Below are 26,485 nucleotides of genomic sequence, written 5' to 3'. Positions count from 1 at the left end.
ATTTATTTGTGATCTTGGTTTATATTCAAATAAAAAGCGAAATGTGTTTGCACTGGGTCAGTCAGGTTCGATGAAAGCTGCACTAGCGCGGTCGGAAACGCTGCAGGGTTTCTGCTTGTCGGCCACACTCTGCTTGACCTGCTTGTCGGAATCTTTACAACAGAGTTTAAAGGTCGGAGAAATTCTTCATTACTTGGTGGTAACCGGAGCGGGGTAGCACTCGGAACATTGTTTAGCTTTAAATGCGACAATTCACACCGGGGAGGGGAGGGGAAAGGTAGCTGATGAGGAATCGTTATTTTTGAACGCGGGAGTGGAGGAAGGAAAAGGTTAACGCAGGCGCTGCAATGACTTTTACAGTATTTCTTTCTCTATGCTTTTACTCAACGTGCACGTTGTAGCGTGGGAGGGATTCGTTCCACATTTACCAGGACGGCTGTGGAACTGTAAAAAAGCATGCACAGTATTCGCGCAAACAATAAACTCAGCCTGAGTGCGCTTACTACATCAATAAACCCGCATTAAGTTTTAAAATCAGCGGGCTTGCAGTGCTTTTACAAAAAAAAATATAAAACAACAAGCTCGCACTGCAGCTTATGTGCTAAACAATTTTAACATAAGGGACCGGATGTGATCCTCACTAAAAATAAACTATAAGCTATATTATGTTGACATAAACGTCGCGTTGAAAGCTTTGTGTTTGCGTGCTTAAAAAAAAAAAATCTTGCCGGATTGCAGCGCCGCGTGTCGGGACGTCTCCGGGTTTCGGAGCTTGCGCAGCGCCGGCAGCAACAGCAACTACACAAGCAATAATCGGGAGTGTTTCTTCAGGGGCGTATATGCACTATTTGCGAGAAAGTGTGCAAGCGATTTCGTGCATTGAAGAGCCGCTTCATTGCCCAAGCAGCCCCGCCAGCTATCCAGTATCCAGGCTGGTTGATTATGGTGCCGTCGGCCCAGTGAAAACCGCGCCGATTCACGTAGGAATCGCCGAAAGAGGGGAGCTCCATTACGCCTAAATCACGCTCTTTTCGGTAAGTCGCCCCCTCACCTTCGACGTTACCTCACAATTAAAGCGACGATTGCGGCCTTACACGTAACCGGTATCTTTACCTGACGTTTGCAATAACAAATCCTTCCTTTTGCTTTTACAGAATACTGTGCACCGCTACTTTAGCCAATCATGACTGACGCAAAGTACTTCACAACGACCAAGAAAGGTTAGCTTGGGCACTTTCTCGCCTCGTTTTCAATCCATGCGGACTCTGAAAAGTGCGAATGGTTCGTAGAGGAGGCCGTATAATATTATAATAGGCCAGTGTGACTTACGAGTTAAACCGCAGCATTTTAAATGTCGTTCCGAAGGGGGCGGCAACGCAAGCCGGCTCGTGTTCCCGGCCGTAACAGCAGGTTTACGTTTCCCCAGCCGTCGGCTGACCGTTCTTCTCCGATTCCAGGTGAAATCTTCGAGCTGAAGAGTGAACTGAACAGCGATAAAAAAGAGAAGAAACGTGAAGCCGTCAAGAAAGTAATTGCTTCGATGACAGTCGGAAAGGATGTCAGGTGGGTTCGTAGCTCGATGACCTTTGCGGTTTCACGGTGCACGCGGATGAACGCCGGCGTGCTTGTAATTACACGTGCAGGTGCGAGCGGTTTTTCGCTTAGCTCGAAGTCAAGATCGCAGTTCACCGATGATTTGTAATCTGCATGTGGTGAGCCCACGGTAGGCTGCCCGGTCGTAACCGTGGCAAGTGTCGAGAGGATCGAGCGAGTATGTATTGACGTTCGCGTATTCTCTGCGCTGTGCCGTGTTCGTTGATCGAGGAAGACTGCGTCAGTCGGCTAGGTACATCGCAGTGAACTGAAGCGGCCTTCCAAAAAAAAAGCTGAGTAACGTTCGTTCACCGGCTACTACACGTTCTGTTCACCCCAAATAAAATCTTCTACTACTATTCCCATTCGTACGGGGTTATGGAACGGAGTGCTTTGCAGTAGTTGTGTGAAATGCTTCAGATATAAATACTGAGAACAACCTTCAACACTTTCAGATACAGTGGTGAGCTCGCTTAGGGTGAAGACGGGAGCGCGTGGCTGCTGATACTATGAGCAGAACTACCGGGGGCTGCGCGAAACATTACACATGCGCTGGGCCTGTCGAGCTAGAACTTGCCTTCAGCGCGCGCATCGCGTCATCCGAGCGCCTGCTCGTGTTCTGCTGTGTTGCCCGTCGTCTGCTAATGATGTCTCGCTTTGAACCTCGAATCCTCGATAATTGTATGAACATGCCTAACAAACATCGCAAAGGTGCTTTTCGACTGTAAATTGAATCGAGGCTGTAGTGCCCGAGCTCACTTGAAGCTCTCACCTTATTCCTGATAAACGTTGTTTATGCGCTCCTTCGGTTTCCGTGGCAATCACTTACAAAAAGTGAAGTGCTGTTAAAATGAGCGTCATCTCTCTATAGAGTCTGCTTGAAGCAAGCTGGCAAGTTGCGATGTGACGAACCGATTGCATTGTATCAAGCTAATGAAGCTGCTCCCCCAGAAACATTTTCCTTGCAGATTCCAGTTTCCAGTTATACAGCGGCCGATTACTCCACCACTACAAGCAAGATAAAGTTAGCAGACGACGTTCAGACTCTCCGATGACGCGGTGCGCGTACTGAAAGCATAGCCTCGCGCGACACACACAGCGCATGCGTGCCGTTTCGCGCATACCACGGTAGGCTGCTCTGATAGTACCTGTGGCCACACGCTCCTGTGTTCACCCTAAGCGAGCTCACCACTGTACATTGGCTTTGAGCTTTGTCGGAGCGCTAGTTTACGGATAGCTTTCTCGCATGATGCTCTCAATAGTCGCGGTGCTTAAGACATTAATTTTTCAGATCCCTCCCTGCATTCATCTAGTGCATGCACGCAGTTCAAAGGGGCTTCCTATCCGATCCTTGTAACCTGAGCTTGTTCTGGTTCTCTGTCCATAACTGTAAATTCTATGCTCTATTTCAGTGCCCTGTTTCCAGATGTGGTCAACTGTATGCAGACAGACAACTTGGAACTGAAGAAGCTTGTTTATCTCTACCTGATGAACTACGCTAAGAGTCAACCTGATATGGCTATAATGGCTGTGAATACATTTGTAAAAGTGAGTGGCCTTAATCCAGCATATTTCCGGTCCTTCTATGCTACTATAATGCGGCCTGTTCAGTTCAGTAATCTTGGGACGTGCTACTAAATGTAAATTGCTGTTGAAAAGTGAAGGCTGATTAAAAAAAAGCTGTTGTGCTGCAGTGGTAAAAGCCGACTGTGCAATACATATTCGTCCTGCACAAGTGTACTAGTTTGATTTTTGAAGATCCCACTCCTGTTGCTTTTTATAACGTCATATTCTGGAAGCAAAAGAGCGGCTTTGCCACAAAGAAGGTGTAAATTTTTAGATGCAGAGCATCTGATTCACTCGCCTTGTCCCTCCGGCGTCGTCGTCGTCGGCGTTGTCCACCCCTCCCCCATTCTCCTCGACGCGCCAGCTGCGCTCTCCGCCGCTCACCCCCTCTCCTCTCCGTTAGCGAACACACTCTCGCGAGGGGCATTGGATTGGATTGGCTTGGCTTGGATTGGGTTTGCATTGGATTGGATTAAAGTGGATTGTGTTGCGTCATAGCCGCGGCACGTTGCGTCATAGCCGCGGCAGACGCGCTGGGGCCGGCGCATGTGCAGTACTCTCTTTTCCGCGGTTTCCTCTCCTTCGGGCGCGCTGCGCATATAACCGGTGTGCCGTTCTCCGGCGAAGCAACATCCACGCTTGGCTCAAACACCTAGAGTCCACGCAGTGCGCGCTATAAAACGCGGTCCCTTCGCCGCTCCGCCTATGCGTCGCATCTACACAGGGGTTCCCGCGAGGGGAGGTGGGAGTTTCTTTTTTCTGCTTGAAATGGCCCTTAAGTTGGCTTTCCCACATGAATGTAAAAATTGTGAAAAGAAGCGAGACTTTTGCAGTGCAAGGAGTCTTCAGGTGTAAGAGAAATTGATCACTGTTGTGATAGCTTGGCTGATGAATTACTCCTCCTCCTCCCCCCAGGACTGTGAGGACGGCAACCCCCTGATCCGGGCACTGGCCGTGCGCACCATGGGCTGCATCCGCGTGGACAAGATAACGGAGTACCTATGCGAACCCCTGCGGAAGTGCTTGAAGGACGAGGACCCGTACGTGCGAAAGACGGCTGCCGTGTGCGTCGCCAAGTTGCATGACATCAACGCGCCCCTGGTGGAGGACCAGGGCTTTCTGGATCAGCTGCGAGACCTGCTCTCTGACTCCAACCCCATGGTGGTGGCCAACGCGGTGGCCGCCCTGTCCGAGATGAACGAGGCGTCGAGCAGCGGCCAGCCGCTGTCCGAGATGAGTGGCCCCACCATCAACAAGCTGTTGACGGCCCTGAACGAGTGCACCGAGTGGGGCCAGGTGTTCATCCTCGACTCGCTGGCCAACTACACGCCCAAGGACGAACGCGAGGCCCAGAGCATTTGCGAGCGGGTGACGCCGCGCCTGGCGCACGCCAACGCCGCCGTCGTGCTCTCGGCCGTCAAGGTGCTGATGAAGTTCATGGAGATGATGAGCACGGACTCCGACTTTGTCACCACCCTGACCAAGAAGCTGGCCCCGCCCCTGGTCACTCTGCTCTCCAGCGAGCCCGAGGTGCAGTACGTCGCCCTCCGCAACATCAACCTCATCGTGCAGAAGAGGTGAGCATCCCTCTCCCTCCCTCCCTGGGGCTCACTACGGGGGGAACGAAGGCGGCATCACCACCTCGGTGCTTGCCATAAGTCGCTGCGGTGCTCAGCATAAATCATTGCTGCGCTCGTTGTGTAAAGTGCTACAGTGCTCTTTATAAATCGTCATGGTGCTTGTTATAAATCGTCGGGGTGCTCGTTATAAATCACCGCAGTGCTCTCCATAAATCTGTTCTCAGCACAGTGCTCCCATAAATTGCTGTGGTTCTCGCCGTAAATTGCTGCGGTGCTTGCCCTAACATCAATTGCCACACTGCTGCCATATATCGCCAAAATTCTCACACATAAATTGAAGTTGTGCTTGCCCTAAATTTCTGCGGTTCCCACCACGGTGCTACCATGAACTGCTGTGGTTCTCGCCATGAATTGCTGTGGTTCTTGCCATAAATTGCCATGGTGCTTGCCCTAACATAAATGGCCCTGATGCTCCCATATATCTCCATGATTCTTGCCATAAATTGCCATTGCTCTCGCCATAAATCGTTGCAGTGCTCGCCACAAATTGCTGTGGTTTTTGCCATAAATTGCCGTGGTGCTTGCTCTAAGATCAATGCCCTAGGGCTGCTGTATATTAACAATTCTCGCCATAAATGGCCATCGCTCTCACCATAAATTGCTGTGGTTCTCGGCATAAATTGCCGTGGTGCTCCCATAAATTGCTGCAGTTCTTGCCACAAATCTGTGGTGCTCATCATAAATGTTGGTGGGAAATTGTAGCAGTTGGTGTCACAGCGAAAGTGAGTTGTCCTCTAATAAAGGAAGCGAGTGGCACCTGTCAGCTGTGCTCCTGGCACTGCACCCCATGTCACCTACCGAAATTGTGTAGCAAGTAATAGCCATGATGCAGGCGTTGATAGTACTGCAGATGAGCCACACTTGTTTTTTGTATGTTTTTAGAGCGTAGGTCCTATAACATGCTTTTAAATGGAATGTTGGGAAGGCTGTGTTTGCAAAAACATTTTAACAGTGCGGGAACAAATTGCTGTGCAGAGTTTTGCTACCACAGTAAGTCTTTTGTCATGTGGCTGTTTTTGTGAAAGAGAAATTTTCACTTCTTTTTTTTTTCTGTGTGCCAGGCCTGACATTCTGAAGCACGAGATGAAGGTGTTCTTTGTCAAGTACAATGACCCCATCTACGTGAAGCTGGAGAAGCTGGACATCATGATTCGTCTTGCGTCGCAGGCGAACATTGCCCAAGTCTTGGCGGAACTGAAGGAGTGGGTTTCGGGGCTTCCTGCTCCTTTTCTTACTTTGCATCCAGCATTGGGCTGCACTCTGTTTTGATGTGCTTGCTTGTGTATTTGGAATGCGAGGAATTAATGATTGCGATGATGTCGTGGGATTTTTCGCTTGTTCGTTTTTGCGTAATACTTAGTAGGGTGGGTGCTAAGTATCTGGCACCCACCCTGCAACACCGTGTGCAGTAGTCAACGTTTAAAAAATATGCCTCCTGAAGGTGCGCTAAGCTTGAAATTCACAACTGCTTTAGAGTATGAAGAGATTCTCATCATTAGAGAGTTTTAGCTGACCGTTTCTGACGGTCCGCTCCGCTCCGATAGCAAGCGGGAACGCCATTGCGCATGCGTGGCACGCTAGCGCGCTACCGGCGATACCAGAGCGGGGCCCCACTCCGCTAACCGGGGCCTCTTAGCGGACCGTCGCGGCAGCTTACGCTACCGTGCGGAATAACAACATGGCTGCCCCTGCGATGCGAGCCCGCTACGGCGAACTTCGCTTCTTAAGTTGAAACACGACCGACGAAGCCGCGAAAGCGCTTCCGAATAGGCAATGGTGCCACACACCTGAAAGATCTTTAGAACGGAAGCGAAAAACGTCGACCGAAGCGCGGGGCTGTTTCTATGCAGCGCCGAGAAAGACAGCCTTGGCTTGGCTATGCCAAAATTCATCGGCTTGTTTATAGTTATTTAGAAAAATTATACCATGTCAGCGACTACATTATTCAAAAAAAAGGTTAAATGAGGCCAAGAAACACGGTATTTTGCTTTGTTTGGGCAACCAAATACGAATTCTTGTTTCCTTTAGGATGAAGTTTCAGTTTTCATGTGCGCGCGAAACGACCAGTCACGCGAATCATTCCCTGTCGAGGGAGATACGGTTATCGCTTAGCTAAAAGCCTTTCGGCTGCTGACGCTCCGGTTGTGCTGAGCGGAACGTCGGAAGCATAGCGGAGCGTCAAAAACGGTCAGCTAAAACTCTCTATTGTTGTACTGCATGTAGTAGTTTCAGCAAGCCAGAATGGCTACATTGGTGCTGCTACCTCAACCCAATTTTGCTGTTCAGGGTGTGCCTTGTCAGCAGCGAATTTTGTTAAATACCACTGCATTGGCTCAGTGTCTGAGGTTGTGCACTAAAAAAAATCTGCTCCGGTATGAGATTTCAGCTCATGGTAAAGACCTTTAGAGTTTCCAAATTAATTTGGAACTGAGACTCAAATTTTAAAGCAGTCAGGGTTTCAGTTCCCTGTCTGCCCAGTGCAGAGCAGAAGGGATCTGCCTGAAATGAGTTGTCTGCTTGCTTGCGGGAGTTTCTTCTGATGTTTTTTTCTCAGTGCTTCCTTGGGAGCTTTTTATTTAGCTTGTGGGGTCTGCTCACAATAGATCTGCATCTTGGCAACAGGCTGACACTTGTGTGCCTAACCTGATCCCCAGTGCATTTTCAGGATCTAAAAGTACAGATAACAGAGCACAGGTGTGTTGTTGTGACTAAGTTTGATGAAAATTATCGAAATTATGCATTTTACCAATTGGCAGTCATGACTCGTTTAAAACCCTTAACTTTGTACATCAGTGGTTCACAGTTCTAAATACCGAGGCAACATAGAATTTTCTAAAATCTTTTTGCAACCCCTTTAACTACTTTTAAATATTGCGACAGATTTAGAGCTAATGGTTTGAGATACCTGCTTATTAATTTTATAGTGACTTTATGCGTTGACTGTGAGACGATGCGACTCAAAACGTATGGGCAGTTCTGTTTCAAAACACGGGGTGCTTCCCGGGGGGCAGGTATGCGACGGAAGTGGACGTGGACTTTGTGCGCAAGGCTGTGCGTGCCATTGGCCGGTGTGCCATCAAGGTGGAGCAGTCCGCCGAACGCTGTGTGAGCACGCTGCTGGACCTGATCCAGACCAAGGTCAACTACGTCGTCCAGGAAGCCATCGTGGTCATCAAGGTGGGGGTCGCTTGGGGTCCTTTCCTCTCTCTGGGGGCGACTGGGAGTGCAACTAGAGAGTCCTTGCAAGTTGCAGGGCTAGAGTCTTTGCAAGTCAGAGAGGACTCAAGTAGTTCTAGTGAAGCATTGCATCTAGTGAAATGCATCTAGTGAAGCAATGGCATAGCATAGTGCTCGGATGCTTTGGCATCTGTAAGCGACGTTTGTCTATGTTAAGCATGCTTGGGTCGTTTGTCCCTCTAGGGCCAGCCACATTGTGCGCTATCCAAAGCGCTGCGAGGCTGAGTGGAAACCCCTGCCAGCTGAATTTGCGTGGTAGCAGTGGCGGAAGTGTTATGCCGAGACAAATTTACCTTAGCATTGTGTCTGTCTCAATGCTGTTCTTAGAGGCAGTCCTTTTCATTGCTGTTTGTTCAATATGTTTCACAATATTCGCCAATGACCTCCTTGGGTTGCATCAGTGATGTTTTCACCTCTAAGTGCCATGTTGCATTCTTGCATCTGCTTTGAAGACTCCCATAGCTGTTCCAACTGGTGTTTTTCCTCCTCCAAGGCTTTTTCTTTTTTTGCTGCAAGATGTCAATGCTTGTTCTATCAATGTGGTATGTGCATTCTAGTACAAAAATCTGCCTTCATTACCACACCTATTCAAATTTGTCATTGATGATTGATGCTTCTTGTTGCCGATTTCGACATGCAGTCATTTCTCGCGCACCTAATGCACCCCAGTGATTAGTCTAGGCACTGCACTTTTAGAATCGGTTAAAATTTTCTCGCTGCGGCAATATTGAGATTTTTGACAGTGTCCTTTGCGAGCTGAGGTGCGTGTGTTTATGCGAAAGCGGACCTGGCTGTTATGCTTGTCAAAAAAGCATGCCTTTCGTGGTTGTGCTGCATTACCATCAAATTTTCTTGACCAAAACGTTTCCAGGAAGTCAAATACCAAATTATGTTGTCAGCTTTGTAATCCGACAGTAGTGAGAGGTGATAATTACCTGAAAATGACACCAGCTATTCACGAATGAGCTTTGATTCGGAGAAAGGGTGGCTTTATTTTGCCAAAGCTTATTTCTGAAGGTCCCCCACATGTCTAACAAGTGGACCTGGCATTTTCAGCCAGTTTTCTGCAGTTTCAATTTCATTTTTGCGTTGCAAAATTCATATTTGGCGCCACTATGCAGTTGCCCAACTTGAAGTCGATTTGCCATGCGCCTCCTTCACCTGCCACTGTTAAAAAGCACGCCATTCGTTATTTCATTTTACCCACACCTTACTTCTGCGATAAAAGCTCCAGATGAAAGTAGAAAGATAACACCAAGTCATCGGATATCAGTTCAGACAAGGAGAGCGCTTCCAATCAGCCTTTAACACCACCAGCTGTTCAACGGCCAGTTTCGTTTCCGTACGAGGGTATTGCCTGAAATCTAATGTAGCTTATTAGTAGACCTGTCTATTCTGACGAAGTCTCCAACAAGCTTGATATTGTTTCTTTTTAAAAATGTTAGGTGGTGCTGCAATGTAGGAGGCTTGTAGTACTGAACTCTTTTCGTCGTGCGACATCTGCTTGGTGAAAGCCTTGTGGGCACGATTATAGTGCATTGCACCTTATTCCTGCAAGCCTGCAAGCAGGGCTACCATAGCGAGTCAGAAGATGATGATAAATTGCAAGTGAAACTTCTGACTGATAGTGATCCCAAACATCAACAAGCATCCACCACGGAGTTCGGTTTTCAACTCCAGATTTCTTCGCATCACTTGCTTGCTCTGAATCTTGTGTTGGCCGTAGTCATTGACATGTTGTTTTTACATCACGCGGTGTGTAATTGGTGTATCTAATAATGTCAAACCACTAAATTTCTTCCAGAGAACCATCCGAAATTGCAAATTTCGAAATGAAGATTGTGCTGCACCACAAAGTGCTGGCACCACGCAGCTAACGTTTTTTTTTATATCTGACAAATTGTTCTGCGCAACTCGATTTCTTTTTCTAGGAGGGGTTTTTGAAATGTTTACCTACAAAACGTACCATCAAAATTTTTCTAGTATTGGTGGTATGTTATGCACAACTTTTTCTTTTCATTTTCTTAGGTGTATTTCCCGCAGTAATGAAAGAGTTAACGTTCTAGAGCTTCTAGTCTTCATAATCGCCTATTTTTCCCTTAAAAGGAAAAGCCTGTTTAACATTCTAAGGCTTCTAATGAACAGTGCATTACTTTCTTCTCGCATTGACTTGCGTTCCATGAGTGCTTATCGAAATCTTGGTCTCAGCTATTTGGTACCTGTTTGAATGCAACAAAGTGTACCATAAGAGGACGAGGACTAAATGAAATGCACGCCTCTAAATGTTGTCTGTTTTTTGAGGCGGTGTTTTATTGTTTCACTATTTTATTGTAATAAAATTGACTACAATAATTGGGAAGCTACAGGCAGCTTTTTTTATTTCGTTAGGTTGTCTGTTGTTTGCCACTACTAGTCATGACGGGAGGAAACTGGGCTGAATATGTTGTAAAATTGCTGCTCTTTTCTAATTGTTATGTTGTATGTCGGAACTCCTGCATGAGTACTCGTACACTTTTGTTGCACTTGAAATTTTTGCCATTTGCTTTGAAATTTGTGCGTTTGCTACATTTTCTTGTGCGCTAGTGTTTGCTGTGGTTGTTACTTAGAATGAACAAAGCACTAGTGGGAAGTTAAAAATATCTTGCTCAATCAAAATTGTGCACTTCTAAGTCTCACTGTCCGAGCTCTGCCACATAGCCTACATTGCATAAATGAGGCTAGAGAGTCTTGTGCTGACGTTTCCGTGCTTTCTCTCTTCACAAAAATGCAGGACATCTTCAGGAAGTATCCGAACAAGTATGAAAGCATTATATCAACACTGTGCGAAAACCTGGACACCTTAGACGAACCAGAAGCTAGGTGAGTAGTGCATTTGTTACTTCAGCACATTACCCGCCGCGGTGGCTCAGTGGCTAAGGCGTTGCGCTGCTGAGCACGAGGTCGCGGGTTCGATTCCCGGCCGCGGTGGCCGCTTTTCTGATGGAGGCGAAAAGCAAAAACGCCCGTGTGTACGAGATTATGGCGCATGTTAAAGATCCCCAGGTGGTCAAAATTAATCCGGAGCCCTCCACTGTGGCGCGCCTCATCGCCTGCGTTGCGTCGGCGTGTTAAACCCTACAGTCAATCAATCAATACTTCAGCACATTGTTCTGTACTGTAGCCCCATAGGACTAGACACACCGCAATGTGAAAAGTAGTGGAGTGGTGCAATTTTGGCTTACCCGAATATAATGCAATGGAGTACGTTTCATATTCCATCCCATTATGTTGTGTCAGCAGATGTATAGTGATAATAGTGTGCGGCTCGAGTGATTGTGAAAGGTACAAATTCTCTGAAAGGGGTGCAGTTATCAAATGTTTCCTGTGCACATAGCCTAGATAATGCTAAAGATAGTGACGGTTTTTAATATAGATAAGCTATAGATAAGTCCACGCAATTCTGTGTAGGTCTGCGGTAATGTCGTACCGCAGAGAACTCTTCTAAGCAGGTCTGATAGATCTTTTTCTTTTTGTGACTTTGAGCACACCGTTTCCCAGTACACACAAGTTTGTTCATTAAAAATTTTATTGGAAGTTAGTTACTCACTCTATCGCATTGTCCACTTTCCACTTTCCATTGCCTTGCATCTTTTGTCTTGCTACACTGTTTAAGTATTGAATGTTCCAAACTTTGCCTAGTTCCCCATTATTGAGGAACTGGGGCTCAAAAAAAAAAAAAAAAACCTTTCATGATTAAAGGGTCAAACACTTATATGCTCAACATGCCTTGAAGTTACAATAGAACCCCATTGATATGTTCCCAGTTCATACGATTTCCTGGTTACTACGCTCTAAATTGTGAACACTAAAAATGCTGCGAAGTACGTTTTTTTCCCAGATAGTACGTTTTCCTGGATTGTACGTTTCTCCGTCACATTTTTTTTAAATGTATCAATGAGGTTCTACTGTACATCGCTAACAAAACAATTTTTTTAACGACTCACCAAAGATGTTTCTTGGACGTTGGTGCAGATATTCCCTGAAAGCCTTTGATAACTTTTCCGTGTCAATACCCTTTTCCACAGAGCCTCCATGATATGGATCATTGGAGAGTACGCAGAGCGCATCGACAATGCCGATGAGCTGCTGGAAAGTTTCCTCGAAGGGTTCCACGATGAAAACACTCAGGTATGCTGCCTGTTCCTGCCGTTCTGCTTCCCCGTGATAGTGCGCGTGTTCAACTTTGCGTTTAGAGCAGTGAGGTCACCACGTGTTAGTGTTACGGTGAATGTGAACGTTCTCTGTTTTGGTCTTGTAGGTGCAGCTACAGCTGCTGACGGCCATTGTGAAGTTGTTCCTGAAACGGCCGACGGAAACCCAGGAACTAGTGCAGCAGGTACCACTATTCAGCCTTGTTTATTTTGTCCAGGAAGGGTTTTGCTCCTACATAGTGGGGAAAGCGGAAGCGTTATATTGGAAATCTTGCTTGCACCAGCTTCAGACGTGAGCTTGACTGCTTCACACTGTTCAGTGTTCTGCTATCATTTCATGAGCTGCACGGTCAACTAAGCCAGTTGAAAAAAATTTTAGTTTGGAGACATGCGCGCCTGCTTTCTAAATTTTGCCTTGTGCTGCATTTACTCTCAGATTTGTTGCAGCGTAAAGTATACGTTCTGCTTGGCAGTGAGGCGGGCCCTTTTAAGTGTGGAGCTCTTTATGGGCTCGCCTTGTCGTCGTAGCTTGCCCCACGGCGTATTGCCGTCACGGCGTCCCACACAAGCTTAGAAAAGCAAGCGGCTTAAATAGTCACAACCGCTTGAAACTAGTGAACCGCTGGCGCTTGTCATACATCTCCCCGTTGTTTAGCACAAACAAAACGGCAGGCACAATTGAGGCAAAATACATGTAATTAACCGGCACCTCTTCATTCATTAAACTAGGAACGCTCGCTGGGCTGGTTTTTGCCATAGTAAGTGGAAAAAAGTGAAAAAAGAAAAAGGAAAAAATGGCACGTTCCAAACTGTGCAGTAAGACGCAAGCACGTTTGGATCAAAAGCAAGCCCCCCCCCCAAAAAAAAACTCCCGCCTGCGCTGTTTCAGGCAGGGGGTAAGCGAGCACTGCGCAGGCGGGAAATTTGAGATGCATTGGACAAACCTTTGTTCAGTGCATCAAGAGAGGAGTGAGACAGGGCGGCGAAGAGGGTGATGGGTGGTAGCACTGAGCGGATAACGGTGCCCCAGCCCATTATGGCGAATCACTGCTCTGCACTTCCTACAGCTTCCACATTGAGTGGAACGGCTTCAACTTTTTATTTCCCCCCCCGTTGCTCCCACTGACCAGGTGCTGAGCCTGGCCACCCAGGACAGCGACAACCCGGACCTGCGCGACCGGGGCTTCATCTACTGGCGGCTGCTGTCGACGGACCCCGCGGCAGCCAAGGAGGTGGTGCTGGCCGAGAAGCCGCTCATCTCCGAGGAGACGGACCTGCTGGAGCCCAGCTTGCTGGACGAGCTCATCTGCCACATCGGCTCGCTCGCCTCCGTCTACCATAAGCCGCCCTCCGCCTTCGTCGAGGGCGCCCGCCAGGGGGCCGGGGGGCTGCGCCGCGCCCTGCCGCCCCGACACAACTCGTGAGTCGGGCCTCCCGCCCTTTGCTGCAGCGTACAGTGTCCCGGTGTGCCGTAACGGGAGGGGTGACTTTTCGATGCATCCACAACGAAGAAATGAAACCACGGAAGTAACGTGAGGGGTAACGTATTGTTGAGTAAAAAAAAGTAAGAAGAAACAAGAACCGCCAAAGTACTGACGCGAGGCCAGCAGAAGCAAGGAAAAGCGCCTTTATTTTTTAAACACTGTGACTAGATGCCCATCTGTCAAGCGACATAGTTGCTTTCAACACTGAGCGCCATGTTGCGCTGTTTCGTGACGAAATCAGCAACAGGCTTCTCCAATTTGACGTGGTGGCTGTAGTGAAGCCCCCGGAAATTTTTACAGCCTGGTTCACGCTTGAAAAGCCGCTCCCACTGGAGCTGCCATCTGCGGATGATCGATATATCGTCTCTTCGGGCAGCAGCTGAATTGCTGATCTCTTCACCCGTTAAAATAGCGCATCTCTTCCAACGGCCGTTGTACTGAGCGCAACGCCTTGACATTGCAAGGGGAACCGAAGAGGAGTCGAAACACTTGAGGGCAACGAAAACCGCCGAGGCCTCCACACACTACGATGGAAAAACGAAGGCAAAGTGCTGCGCATGCTATTGATGCTGCCACTAACCGCAGAAAAAAAAACGAAGAGAGCCAGTCTTGGCTTATAGTGGATCCAAATGGCTCTGGCACGTGTTGGCAACACAATCTTGAAATGGCCAAAACTGTAGCCATCGATGAGAATTGGCTGCATCATTGCACTTTTTAGACAACTCGAGTTTCAGTGTTCAATCTTGACACGAGGGTCGGCTTGAGGTTGCAGAAAAAAAAAAAAAAAAAAAAAAAAAAACTCTCATTACAATAGAGACTGTGCTTTGTGCATTTATGCAAAAGCTCTGCAGTGAAAGGAATAGGGTACTAAGCAGACAAAGATGAACGTAAAGACAAACGACATAAACAGGTGTTCTTGTAAATGCTGCTCTGTTTTCTTGTTTGCTGTAATGATGCAAAACTGTACGCAGGGAATGTTGTGATGAGAGGTGCAGAATGAAGAACGGCTCCTCTTTTTTGTGTTAAGTGCATTGATAACTTCACATAGCTATTTTGTGCTCTTAAAAAGTACACATCAGTGGCGAAGCACCTGACCAATAAGCATTGTGATCTTAACAGCGCTCTTCGAGGAGAGAGAGAAAAGCTTTTATTAAAAATATGCACGCAGGCCTGTTAAGTCCTCACATTCCAGAGAACCTCTGGTGACGTCTTCAAGCCGCTGCCTGATGTACGCCGCCAGTTGCCTTTGCTCTTCGGTGGTGCTTGTTGCGGTCAGCCATCCTTTGTTGGGTGTGTTTGTAGTGTTGTGTATGGTTGTGCAGTTCCAGAGTATGTGATCTTGGTCGAGTATGACGTTACAGGTAGAGCAAGTAGGGGGTGGTGTGTCAGGATCTCCCCATATCTTGTGTAGCCTCAACTGGATAGAGGGGCTCAATCTTTTGAGGCTGGGTGCATCCATCCTGATGCTTCCTCGATTTCCCCCCCAGGGTGGGTTCAGCGGAGGAGGCTGGTGTGACGGGTGGTGGCGACCAGTCGACGGTGATCCCAAGCGCTGACACCCTGATTGGGGACCTGCTGAGCATGGACATCGGGGCCCCGCCTCCCCCCGTGCCACCTGCGGTGGGCGTGCCACCCGTGGCGGCCGCCGCCCCGCCCTCGGCTGCCATCGACATCTTTGGCGGTGGTCTGGACAGCTTGGTGAGGGAGTGGCTTTCGAGGCTGTTCCTTTCTTTTTCGCTGAGTTTTTTTTTTTTTTCCTATCTGTTGAGGATTGGTTGGAAGACCTAATTTCAGAATTGGATACAGTGATGCGGTATGTGCACTTCTTCAGGACAGAAGCAAAGCTTATCAGGGTTTGTGGGGAGGACATGTTGGAGAGGATTGGTGGCCGGAGCATTCTGCTGTCAAGTGAACACATGCAAGTTGGTCTCTTCAGTGTGGTACGCCCGTGTGTACAAGATTTCGGCGCACGTTAAAGATCCCCAGGTGGTCAAAATTAATCCGGAGCCCTCCACCACGGCGCGCCTCATCGCCTGCGTTGCGTCGGCGCATTAAACCCCACAATCAATCAAATCAATCTTCAGTGTGGTGGCTGTCGTAGCGAAATACAAAAACTGTCCCATGTGGTTGGCGTTCCCTTATGCGTGCTGTTGTAGTAAATGTAGAAACTTTGCGGAAGTGCTTGGGCTTTACCCCCTGACCCTGTGCAATGCAGCTGGGCGACAGCCTGGGTGGAGCCGGGGCTGCGCCGCTCCCGGCGGCGCCACAGCCAGTGGGAGCCACTAACACCACCGGGCTGCTGGGCGACATCTTCGGCCTGGGCACCACCAGCACCTTCTACACACCGCCCAAGCAGGCACGTGGCCCCGCTCCGGGCTCTTTCACTTGGGGCACCATGGGGTCGATTGGCCGCCAGGTTTTAGGGCGGTCATAGGAACTTGAAGATGCCTGCCCCATCTGTGGCCAGGAAACTAAGCTGGCAGATGATTCGCACATTGGCCGAGTTCATTAAAGCAAACTAAACTTTTTGCGTGACTCGACAGTCCGGTGCCCTTCATAGTTGACCAGCTTAGGCTGCTGTCGAGGCTGTTTCTCTTTAGTGTGCAAGCATTTTGGTGGCCGCTGCTGTGGTTAGGCAGTGGCAATGGCGACAGCATTGTAATCGAGTGAGCGAAGACAGAAAATGCAAAGGAAATGAGGGGGAGGGCAGTAGGCTGAGCCCGCACGAGACAGTCATCGGAGCGACGGGCGAAAGTGAGGGGGAGGGCGGCAAGTGCTGCTGTGGCGTCATCTCTGACACTTCCTCCCCCTCAGTTTTGCCAGAAGCTGCTCCTCCATGCGTGGCCCATCCGAACGTGACATTTGCGCGGGAGGTTCAAACACGATTTGCAACACCATGCTTGCCAGCGGCAGCGACGCGCTGTGAGATAACGGCAGAGTAGTGCGCACTGCCGTGTGTTCACTGATCACGCGATCACTTCCTGAGACACAGCAGATATGCGCTGGGACTGAGAAGACCGCAGTTCTCGTTGCGCACAAATTTCACATTAGAGAGTGTAGTAATTGTCAGTGCTTCCCCCCCCCTCCAAAGATGTATTGGCATGGCTTTCTTGGCTTGCGGGTCATATGAGCGGTGCCTCATCCCCCGCCCTCCTCCCCCTCCTTTTGCAGGTCTGGCTGCCTGCCGCTAGGGGAAAAGGCCTGGAGATTTCGGGCACTTTCTCGCGAAGGAACGGGCAGATCTTCATGGACATGACCTTCAGCAATAAGGCTATGCAGGCCATGACGGGCTTTGCCGTGCAGTTCAACAAGAACAGGTGGGGCAGCAAGAGCTACTACCTTCTTTGCCACTACTCATTCTGCAAAGAATGGCCTCAAAGGGAATATTGCTTTGTCCAGTCGCAACTTGACTAGTTTTTTTACGGGCTGTCCTCTCAGTAGATGGAGTATATTACCTTAATGTGAGCTTGGTAGGTAGGCTTTGAGAGTCATTTTGATGAATCGATTGGTAGGTGGCGTATTTGAGCTTGGTAGTAGGTAGGCTTTGATAGTCACTTTGGTGAGTCAAGTGGTAGGTGGTGTTTTTGTTGCTGATCACGAGGCCATGGGGACTGTTGTCCTGGAGAAAAACGTGCACAACTGCTCACGTGTACGATGTTGAGCTGGATGCTACACCAGAGTTAATGTAGACAGCAGTGTTCAAGCAGTTTGAAAAGCAGGTTTCTGCTTGCAAGTTGGGGCTGGTGTTGCAAGTTTGTGGGTGGGAAAAAACAAAGGCTAAGGGCATTGCAGATAAGTGCCCTTGCACTCTGTTGTACGGGGGGTAGTGGCTTTGGGCGGTGGTGGTCTCCCACAAGTAAAACTGCTGCCATGCAAAGTGCCGTACTATAAAAAGCAAGAAAAGAAGCTTAACAGGTTAACGGAACTCAATCTCGTGGCTGAGGTGTACTACAATGTAAATGTGACGGTACTACTGTCACACGAGATGCGTACAAGGACAACGACTGACAGCGGTGTGCCTCGCCTCCTCTCCTCTCCTCCCCTGCCCCACAGCTTCGGGCTGACCCCCGCGCAGCCCCTGCAGGTGCAGGCGCCCCTGCAGCCCAACTTCCCGGCCGACGTGAGCCTGCAGCTGGCCACCAACGGGCCCGTGCAGAAGATGGACCCGCTGACCAACCTGCAGGTGGCCATTAAGAACAACGTGGACGTCTTCTACTTCAGCTGCCTGGTGCCCCTGCACGTGCTGTGCGCCGAGGACGGCCTCATGGACAAGCGGGTCTTCCTGGCCACCTGGAAGGACATCCCCGCCCAGAACGAGCTGCAGTTCGCGCTGGATGCGGGGCCCCTCACGGCCGACCAGCTGGCCCAGCGGCTGCAGCACAACAACGTCTTCACCATCGCCAAGCGCAACGTCGACGGCCAGGACATGCTCTACCAGTCGCTGCGCCTCACCAACGGCATCTGGGTGCTTGCCGAGCTCAAGTGCCAGCCGGGCAACCCCCGCATCACGGTGAGCAGGCGCTGCCGTACGGGGACGTACGATACGGGGTATACATACGTGTTCGAAGTTGGCAGCTTCCAGAGTGGCCGCGGTTGGGATGTATACGGGCATGATACAATACAATACAGGGTATACATACAGGTACGAAGTTGGCAGCTTCCAGAGTGGCCACGGTTGGGACATATACGGACATGATACGATACGATATGGGGACGATATGATACAGGGTATACATACGGGTTCGCAGTTGGCAGCTTCAGAGTGGCCACGGTGAGGGGACACATACGGACATGATACGATATGGGGACGATATGATACAAGGTATACATACGGGTACGAAGTTGGCAGCCTCCAGAGTGGCCACGGTTGGGACGTATACGGACGTGATACGGGGGAGAAGATATGGGGGATACGGTTTGAGGGATACATGTGGTGGGCAGGTGTGTAGCAAGCAGCAGTGTAGTAGCTTCATGTAAGGTTATGTTGCTGTGAACGAAGGTGTCGTTTCCTTTCTCTTCTCTCTGTTGCAGTTGTCCCTGAAGACGCGAGCGTTGGAGGTGGCGCAGGGAGTGCACCAGATATACGAACTTATTCTAAAAAGCTGAGAAGACTGAACGGGAATGTTTCTCAATGCTTTCTTTTCCTTTTCATTGAGTTAACTGAGTCTCTCTGCCCTGCGTTTTTTTTTTTCTTTTCTCTTCTTTTTTTGCATGCTGTGCAAAGCATAAATTGAACATTCCTGAGTTACGCGGCCTTGGCTCGCGTGAGAAAGAACTGCAGGGCCTAGTTGGCGCCTGGTTTGCTTGTGGAGTTTTCAAAATTCTTTACCTTTTTTTCTGTCTTTCGGACATTCCCGACCCGTACGTCGTCGCGTTGGATTCTATTGTACAGCTAAACAAAGGTCTTCGTAGCTTGTATTATGCTTTTGCTCTGTTTTCTTTGGCTGTTTGTTAAGTGAATGTGCGGACATGAATGCTTTTGTGTTGGAAGGAGCGAAGGAACTGTTAAAATACCCAGTATCTGAGGTTTGCTGACTAAGGATTTTCTTTTTCTTTTAACCAGTTCAACCTTTTGTGGCCGACAAAGCTTGCAACAAAATCGAAAGATTGGGGCGTACACCTAATCTCTCGGCACATTGCTTTCAAATGTGATGCAAACTTAAAAAATAAATGCTTCTGTTGCTATGTAAGCAATGGTCGAAGGCTTACGGGGTTTGGGCAAGGGTGTCTCTATGTGCCACTGTCGCTAATGTTATCATAGCACGATCAACTGCATATTCGCCACTACTGTTTGTTCAATAATCTTCAGTAAAACAGCGATACTAAAATGGTGTTGACTAATGGCTAAGCATTTCCAGCCTATCTCCTAAAAGGCCCCGATTTAATGTCTGGGCTTACGGAGCATTAGAGGTTGTTTGCAAAGGCTAAGCTTTGTTTGAAACTTAACCTGATGCTGCCTGGCATTGTGAATCATCCTTAACCTTTGCTTACTTAAATGGTTTTTTTTTTGACTGGGAGGAACTCTGTCAGACTGAAGCTAATGAAATGGTGGTATTGGGAGAAGCAAGAGCACTGCACACAGCGAGTGGTTTCAGCGTGCTAGTGGAGATCGGTGTGTTGTGACCTAAACAATATTTATTACTGCCATAACGCTTCGATGACGACAGCCTAGTGCTTTCCCTTTCCAAGTGTTGAGCTTATGTAAAGATTTGTAGGCTTGCCGTATGTTTCTTTGAAAAGAGTATGTGAAGGAGGGGTGGATCATCAAAAAATGCGTGCTCGAGAAAATTGGCGAACTGTTATCACACATTCTTTCTCTTTCAAACAATGTACAGTAGTGTGGGAGAGTGCTAAGCACAGCCTGTAGTTATGGCTCTCCGAGAGTGTCGAAACATGTAAATTTTCACGTTGTTCCCATTTTTAAAGAAGCTGCGTAAATTCTAAAATATCTGTTCTTCTTTCCTGCTGTAACAACGGTTGTATCTTTATGCTAAGCTTTTACTCATTAAAGGAAGAAGTACGCCTGCAAACACTCACACAGAGCAAGTCTGTCGGGGAGAGCTGTGCGTGCATGTGTAGTTTAGAGTCTTTGAAACACCAGCGCAAACTATACTGCGGAAGTATTTAAAAAATATTTTATAGGGATGGATGTGGCGAGCAATTTGGCATATTCACCAAATCCGGCATATTTAATGTTGCGAATGTTTGTTGCATTAAGATGAGGTTGGTTGGGGGGTGTTTCTGTTGAAAATATTTATAAAAATCTACCCAGTTGAATTTTTTTGCCTTTTCAAAAAAGTTCGCTCAAATTGTGATGGCACAAACTTGTGCCAACTCATTCAGTTGGTGCCTGGTGTGGCAGAAGTTGGAACATATGTGTGAAGTTTGTATGTATAAAAATAAAAAGCATTGAATTATTGGTGACTAACGTTACTCAAGGCTTGTGATGTTTCTCACTGTTTCGAGGTTTGCTTTGTCAGAATATATTGCAATGTAGTTGCTATTCATGAGCCTGCACCAGTGCATAACGCTCACTCTCCAGCTACTATTACACCGACAAAAGTTTGTTAGCTTATGAAAGGTGAACGTTTTCCCCACTCCCGTTAAAACCTACACCTTTGCACCATGTGTTTTATTAAAGGGGCCATGCAGACAAAATACAAGTTTGTTTTATTCGAAAGATTTCGTGTTTTAGTGACCTCAGCGCTTGTCCGGAAGCAAACTATGCTTTATTCGCAGCGTAATTAATCAATTTAAGTTAAAATTTTGATTCTCCCACCAAATCGTGTTTCCACGTCGTCTGCAGTGACATAAGAATGGGTCTTCAAGCTAAACTTGGTGTGAAGCAGAGACTTGTTTACCGTTAGTCAACCTAGATGGCGCCACCATACCACAGCAGGCAGTTTTCGGCCTTTGCTTTGTTTTTGACTGTATTTGTACCTGGCTTGTTTTTGTTCAGGGAGAAAATGGTTTTGTGAAACATGGTGCTTGCTTGACAGATATGGTCCCGTAAGATGCCGTCGCTTACGCAAATTGGCCAGCGTTGTCTGAGACAACCCCCAAAGAGCCGCAGTGCTGTGCAGGTAAAACAAGCATAGTGCGCGCACTACCAACAGCAGTACGCTTCAGTACTTCTATGTTTGTGTGCTTTCGTAACTTCCACTGTTTATCCCACCATTCTTACTGCTATAAAAAGAATGTGCCCTAAATTTAAGCACAACTAGCTTTTTTCGGCAAGCTTATAAGCCCTGCCTAATTTGCGTTTGCTTTTGCCAGCCTCAGCCAATCGCATAGCTTGCAAATATGACATCATAGGTTCTGTTGCGGGAAATGAGCTATACTCGGTGACAACTTAAGAACGGCACCAGAAGTTGCCTCTGTGCCTTATCGCCGTAGCCGGATGTTTCTCCGCACGGCGCAAGTAGGGCGTTACTGGGAATATTTTGAACATGGCGTGAGCCGTTCCCGTGATTTTTTGGACTTAATATGCTTATAAATGACTCCAGCGACGACAAACAAACTGCGTGAGACAAGGCAGACGATATCACGCATTCATACCAAACCCCTTTCAAAACGCGCGCGCACTGACGTCACGGGTCCGGCGCTTTGTCGGAGTGATGCACTACAATGAGGTGGTGCCGTTCTTGAGTTGTAACCGAGTATAGTGGGTTGCATGGCCATTCCCTTTTTTCCTAATTATATAGCTTATTTGAGTGAGGTTTACATTAAGAATGGTGTTAGTACGATTCTAAGGAGGCAATCTTTCAAATGAACCAAACTTGTGTTTTGTCTGAAGAGCTGGTGTGTTATTAGCTTGTAAAGGCAGACTGTTTCATTCGGTACGTGTCCTCAGATGCTGTTTGAAGAAAATCCAAATTTTTAAGGGACCTAATAAAGTGGTCAGTTGTGTGGGTACAGCGAGTTTTCAAAATTGGTTTGGAGTCTTGTGGGTGACTCAAAAATTCAAATTGTGCTTAACGCACCACAGCTACCCGTGGACTATGGGGCACGTAGTGGAAAGCTATGCATTTAGACCTCCTGGGGATCTTTAATATGCTCCAAAATTTCGACAAGCATTTTACTCTTCTGCTTTTGTCGGAAGAACAGCTGCTGCGACCCGAATTGAACCCTTGTCTCCTTGACCTTGGCAGCACAACGTCTTGGCCACTGAGCCAGTGTGGCAGAAGGCACAACGGGTATATGCATTGCCTGAGGTGGGAAGATGGGATCTAGAGATGAGATGCAACCATCATTAGTCTAAAGGCATTGGTGGCAATCAAATGTGGCCGACATGCTCTGTTGGTTTTGTCGCAAACGATCGGTACACCTAAAAGGTTTTTGAGGAAGGACGTTGTGGATCTGAAAGGAGGAAAGGTAAGTATTCAACCGATTTGAATATGTGGTGTCCAGGAAGCATCTGCACAGCAGTTAGTAACACACGAGGTGGAAACACTTAAGTTGCAAAAGTGTAAAACAAGTTTGAATCACTAGGAGAATGCAAAAAATGAATGTGCCATACTTAGAAATTGGTCAAATGACTGCATTCTAATATTCTCAATGCAATATGGTATGTATTTCAGTGCCTGGAATGCTGTCCCACAACACTGCAGCAACAGGTAGAGTTGTCTGATGGCACTAATTTTGAGCACTAGGCTGGCACATAGTGTCTGCAGTTGTGATGTAGAGGTTCCAATCTCAGCTTTCTAATAGCAGAGTCCTTAATTAAATGCTTTGAGGGGTTCTGCTTACACGTAGAGGGCGCTGTTTCGAGTCCAATAGTGACTTTTTTTTCATGTTTACTTTCTAGTTTTTATTGCTTAGAATAGTTTTTGGTCCTTAAACTTAATGCTTTCTGCTCTATGGTTTATGTTAGCTTAGGTCACGTTACATTATAGAGTGCGGAATAGTACCATGCGTCGCTTTTTTTTTTTTGCTAACAATGCTGCAAACAGCACCAATTATTCAGCAGCATAGCCAGTATCGGTACTCGCTGATTAAACTTTGGTGGCACCAGTGGCAAGGATCCATTTCAAATGCCCATTTCAAACACCTAAGTTTCATGAGCTGCAAAATTAGTTCCAAGTGGAGCACCAAAAAAACACTCTTATTGCATTCACCAGGGTTCATAGTATTGGAAAATATAAAGATTACAATTTTATGACCAACACTGTTCTGCCCATTGTTCCTCCAAGAATGACTCATTATGTCTATCTTGGGAACTAATTGACTGACTCGGAAAGTAATGGCATATTCAGTGAAATCAGCGGCAAAAAAAAGCACCAAGACTGACAAGTTTCACAGAGTTTACTTAAAAATTAAAAGAAATTGTTAAGAGCTGTGTCCCCCCCTAACTATGGTAACTTTCACACATAAACATCTGATTTGTTGCACTAACAACGTTAAACTTTAGAATCTATCAAATCCAATCACTTGACAGTACCAGGACATCACACTAACGCATTGATTGATTGATTGTAGGGTTTAACCTGCCGATGCAATGCAGGCGATGAGGTGCGCTGTAGTGGAGGGCTCCAAACTAACTTTGGCCACCTGGAAATCTCGTACACACGGGCATTTTCACCTCCATCAGAAAAGCAGCCGCCGCGGCCGGTAATTGAACCCACATCCTCGTGCTCAAGAGTGCAACGCCTTAGCCACTGAGGCAGCGCGGTGGTCGCACTTACACATGGTAGTTTTTAGCAACCAAAAAGTTACTAATAATTCCCTTCTACTAATTCACAATTATTTTTAGTCGCTTCAAATTACTTTAATTTCATAGCCATTGTAAATTGGAAAAATAAACACTGCAAATGTATCTGCTCTTGAAACGTCCACTGTAGAGGTAGAAAAATGGACTTGCTAACCCCTTAAAAGTCGTCTGTTATATCTGAATGTATGTTGCAACAGAATTCGCAGTAAAAGAAGTTTAATCAATGGCACAGATAGGAATATGAACCAAACACTGCAAATCAGCATGTTGTTCACTGACGAGGTTACACCACTGCAGTACACGCCATTTTATCCACCTTGAAGCCAACTTTTATGCTTCACCAAGTCCCAGCTTGGAAGGTATTAAAAAATAGCCGTTTACTCAAAGAATATACGATCAAAAGTAACAGGTGTAATATTCAAAACCGCCGAAGTTTTCATCCAATGGTCCATACACTTGGCAGAGGAGACTTAGTATGCTCTAGCTTTCAGACAGCTTACGCTGTGTTTCGCACAAAATACATTTGTTTTAGGGATGCTTCTGCTAAGGTTTGTCTAGGCTATCTGTAGCATTGCAAAACGAGGACAAGACAAGTTTGCATTTCTTTGATATTGCCGCAGGATTTGGTACCAACGTGCCCTTTATGTGCAGGACAATTATTGCCTATTCTGAAATGGCTCAATAGTATCCCTGGAGTCCTTGTTCAGACTGTCTGTGAGGAGCCATGAAGACAGATACAACTTAGTTCAATTTGAAAGAAATAGCCTTTGGCAACTCTGCCCTATTCCAGCCACGGAAGATGTTTTCTTTTTTTAACCTAAAGTAACGCAAGAAATATTGAACATTGAAATTTCACAACACTACAGCGATGAATATGGGCGAGAGTGATGCAATACTGGCCAACCCTAAAAAAGTAATTATCCGTGCAATAACTGCACATTTGTGTTTAGGCGGCACAATCACGGAGAACTAGAGGCCCCACTACAATTACTGTCTTGTTTCTTGCCAGTGGGGGGCACATGGCTATTAAAACAATTTCTTTGAATTGTGAAGTAAACTCTGGTAATTAAACTTGTCAGACTTGCTGCATTTTTCGCATTGATTTCAAATATGCCATTATTTGTTGAGTCAGTCAATTAGTTCTAGATAATTAGCCATTTTTCGAGGAACAATAGCCAAAACACTGTTAGTCACAAAACTGTCATCTTTATATTTCTCAGCACTATGGACCCTGGTGAATGCAGTAAGAGAATCAGTTTATTGATGCATCGCTTGGAACTAATTTGACAGCTCATTAAACTTTGGCATTTGAAATGGTCATTCGAAGTGGTTCCTTGCCACTGGTGCCACCAAAGTTTAATGAGCTGTAAAATTAGTTCCAAGCGATGCATCAATAAACCGATTCTCTTATTGCATTCACCAGGGTTCATAGTACTGAGAAATATAAAGATGACAGTTTTATGACTAACAGTGTATTGGCTATTGTTCCTCGAAAAAAGGCTAATTACAATAATCCCTTGTTATAACAAAGTCAGCGGGACGGCAAAAATTTTCATTATAAGCGGTACTTTGATATAAGCGACCACTCCAGAAAACTAAAGTACGTGAGCTGCTTTAATTGCGCCACAACTTCGAGGAATCAAAACACAATGTATTCAGTGAAGCGAAACTTTATTCAGGAGCAAAAAAAGGCAGTGAGCTTCGGCTGTCTCGTGTTGTTGCCGGGCGCGAACAACTCCCTCTCCAATTTCACCAAGCAGTGACTGGCATCCGAACGCCTCGCAGAGTGCAGAGCGAATGAGGAGGGGAAGGCAGTGGCCACTTTTATAGGGGGGGTGGGGGCATCATGGAACGCTACGAGAGTTTCGCGCTGGAAAGCGCCACTAATTCCACCGCTCGAATCTGGGGTTGTGTTTGTTGAGCTCAAAAAGCAATTAACCGCTCATTGTGGGTACACAGCGCAATCGTGAAAACTGGGCGGGTTTGCACTAGGGGCTTTGCATGATCTCTGGGCAAGTTTTTCTCGAGGTGTGCACCCGTTAAATTTGCAAAACGAGTTTTTCGGTGCCCCGCCTTCGACAAAACTTATAATTCTACGCTTCCAGTCTCAGTGTTCGCGCACCGTCGCGTCCACGCCATCAACGAATGTGTAGGAACAAAATTCAATCACCCTACCACGCATTTGGACCGTTTGTATTAAGTTGGATGGCGCAAATCGAGCATGACTGGCTAGAGAAACTCGCCGGGGAAACATCAGCTTGTTAACCGGCCATGTTGACTGCCTGACTCGCTGCTGGGTCGTCAGCACTCGGTGACGCCTCCGCCCACCACTTCGCTGTAAGCGGGTCCAGCTCTTCGTGCGCTTCGAGTAATGCAGCCTAAAATGCATGCGTTTGGGTTGGGACCAGACAATATTTCGAATAAAGCGATATTTCGAGTAAAGCGATTTCGTTATAATAAGGGATTACTGTATCTCTAATTATCTAAGGAACTAATTGACCTACAAAAAAAAAATGGCATATTAGAAATCAATGCCAAAAAAAAAAACAGCAAGGTTGACAAGTT

At 47.1% G+C, this 26,485-nt stretch overlaps 1 protein-coding gene across 1 annotated transcript; it reads left to right on the top strand.

The window, feature by feature from the left end:
- The first annotated feature begins 764 nt into the window (after positions 1 to 764).
- Ap-1-2beta (adaptor protein complex 1/2, beta subunit) lies at positions 765 to 20,643 on the top strand. The gene is made up of 16 exons (XM_077677789.1): positions 765 to 1,034; positions 1,155 to 1,220; positions 1,458 to 1,563; positions 3,006 to 3,141; positions 4,075 to 4,736; positions 5,861 to 6,001; positions 7,811 to 7,976; positions 10,807 to 10,895; positions 12,101 to 12,203; positions 12,334 to 12,411; positions 13,357 to 13,646; positions 15,198 to 15,408; positions 15,926 to 16,066; positions 16,882 to 17,027; positions 17,764 to 18,220; positions 18,742 to 20,643. Exons 2-16 carry the CDS (start codon positions 1,184 to 1,186, stop codon positions 18,814 to 18,816), a joined length of 2,838 nt encoding a protein of 945 aa, XP_077533915.1. The 5' UTR covers positions 765 to 1,034; positions 1,155 to 1,183; the 3' UTR covers positions 18,817 to 20,643.
- Positions 20,644 to 26,485: the final 5,842 nt, after the last annotated feature.

This window comes from Haemaphysalis longicornis, unplaced genomic scaffold (genome assembly GCF_048455015.1).
Source record: "Haemaphysalis longicornis isolate Haplotype H1 unplaced genomic scaffold, Haemaphysalis longicornis Haplotype H1 scaffold_7, whole genome shotgun sequence".
Taxonomy (NCBI): Eukaryota; Metazoa; Arthropoda; class Arachnida; order Ixodida; family Ixodidae; genus Haemaphysalis; species Haemaphysalis longicornis.
This window is presented reverse-complemented; position numbering and strand designations above follow the sequence as displayed.

What these genes read in the sequence shown, in the direction of transcription:
- Ap-1-2beta (XM_077677789.1), top strand. Translation starts at nt 1,184, where the DNA reads ATGACTGACGCAAAGTACTTCACAACGACCAAGAAAG. An exon ending in CCCAGGAACTAGTGCAGCAG is followed by an intron (nt 12,412 to 13,356) that starts GTACCACTATTC and finishes CCCACTGACCAG; the next exon opens with GTGCTGAGCCTGGCCACCCA. An exon ending in TCTACACACCGCCCAAGCAG is followed by an intron (nt 16,067 to 16,881) that starts GCACGTGGCCCC and finishes CTCCTTTTGCAG; the next exon opens with GTCTGGCTGCCTGCCGCTAG.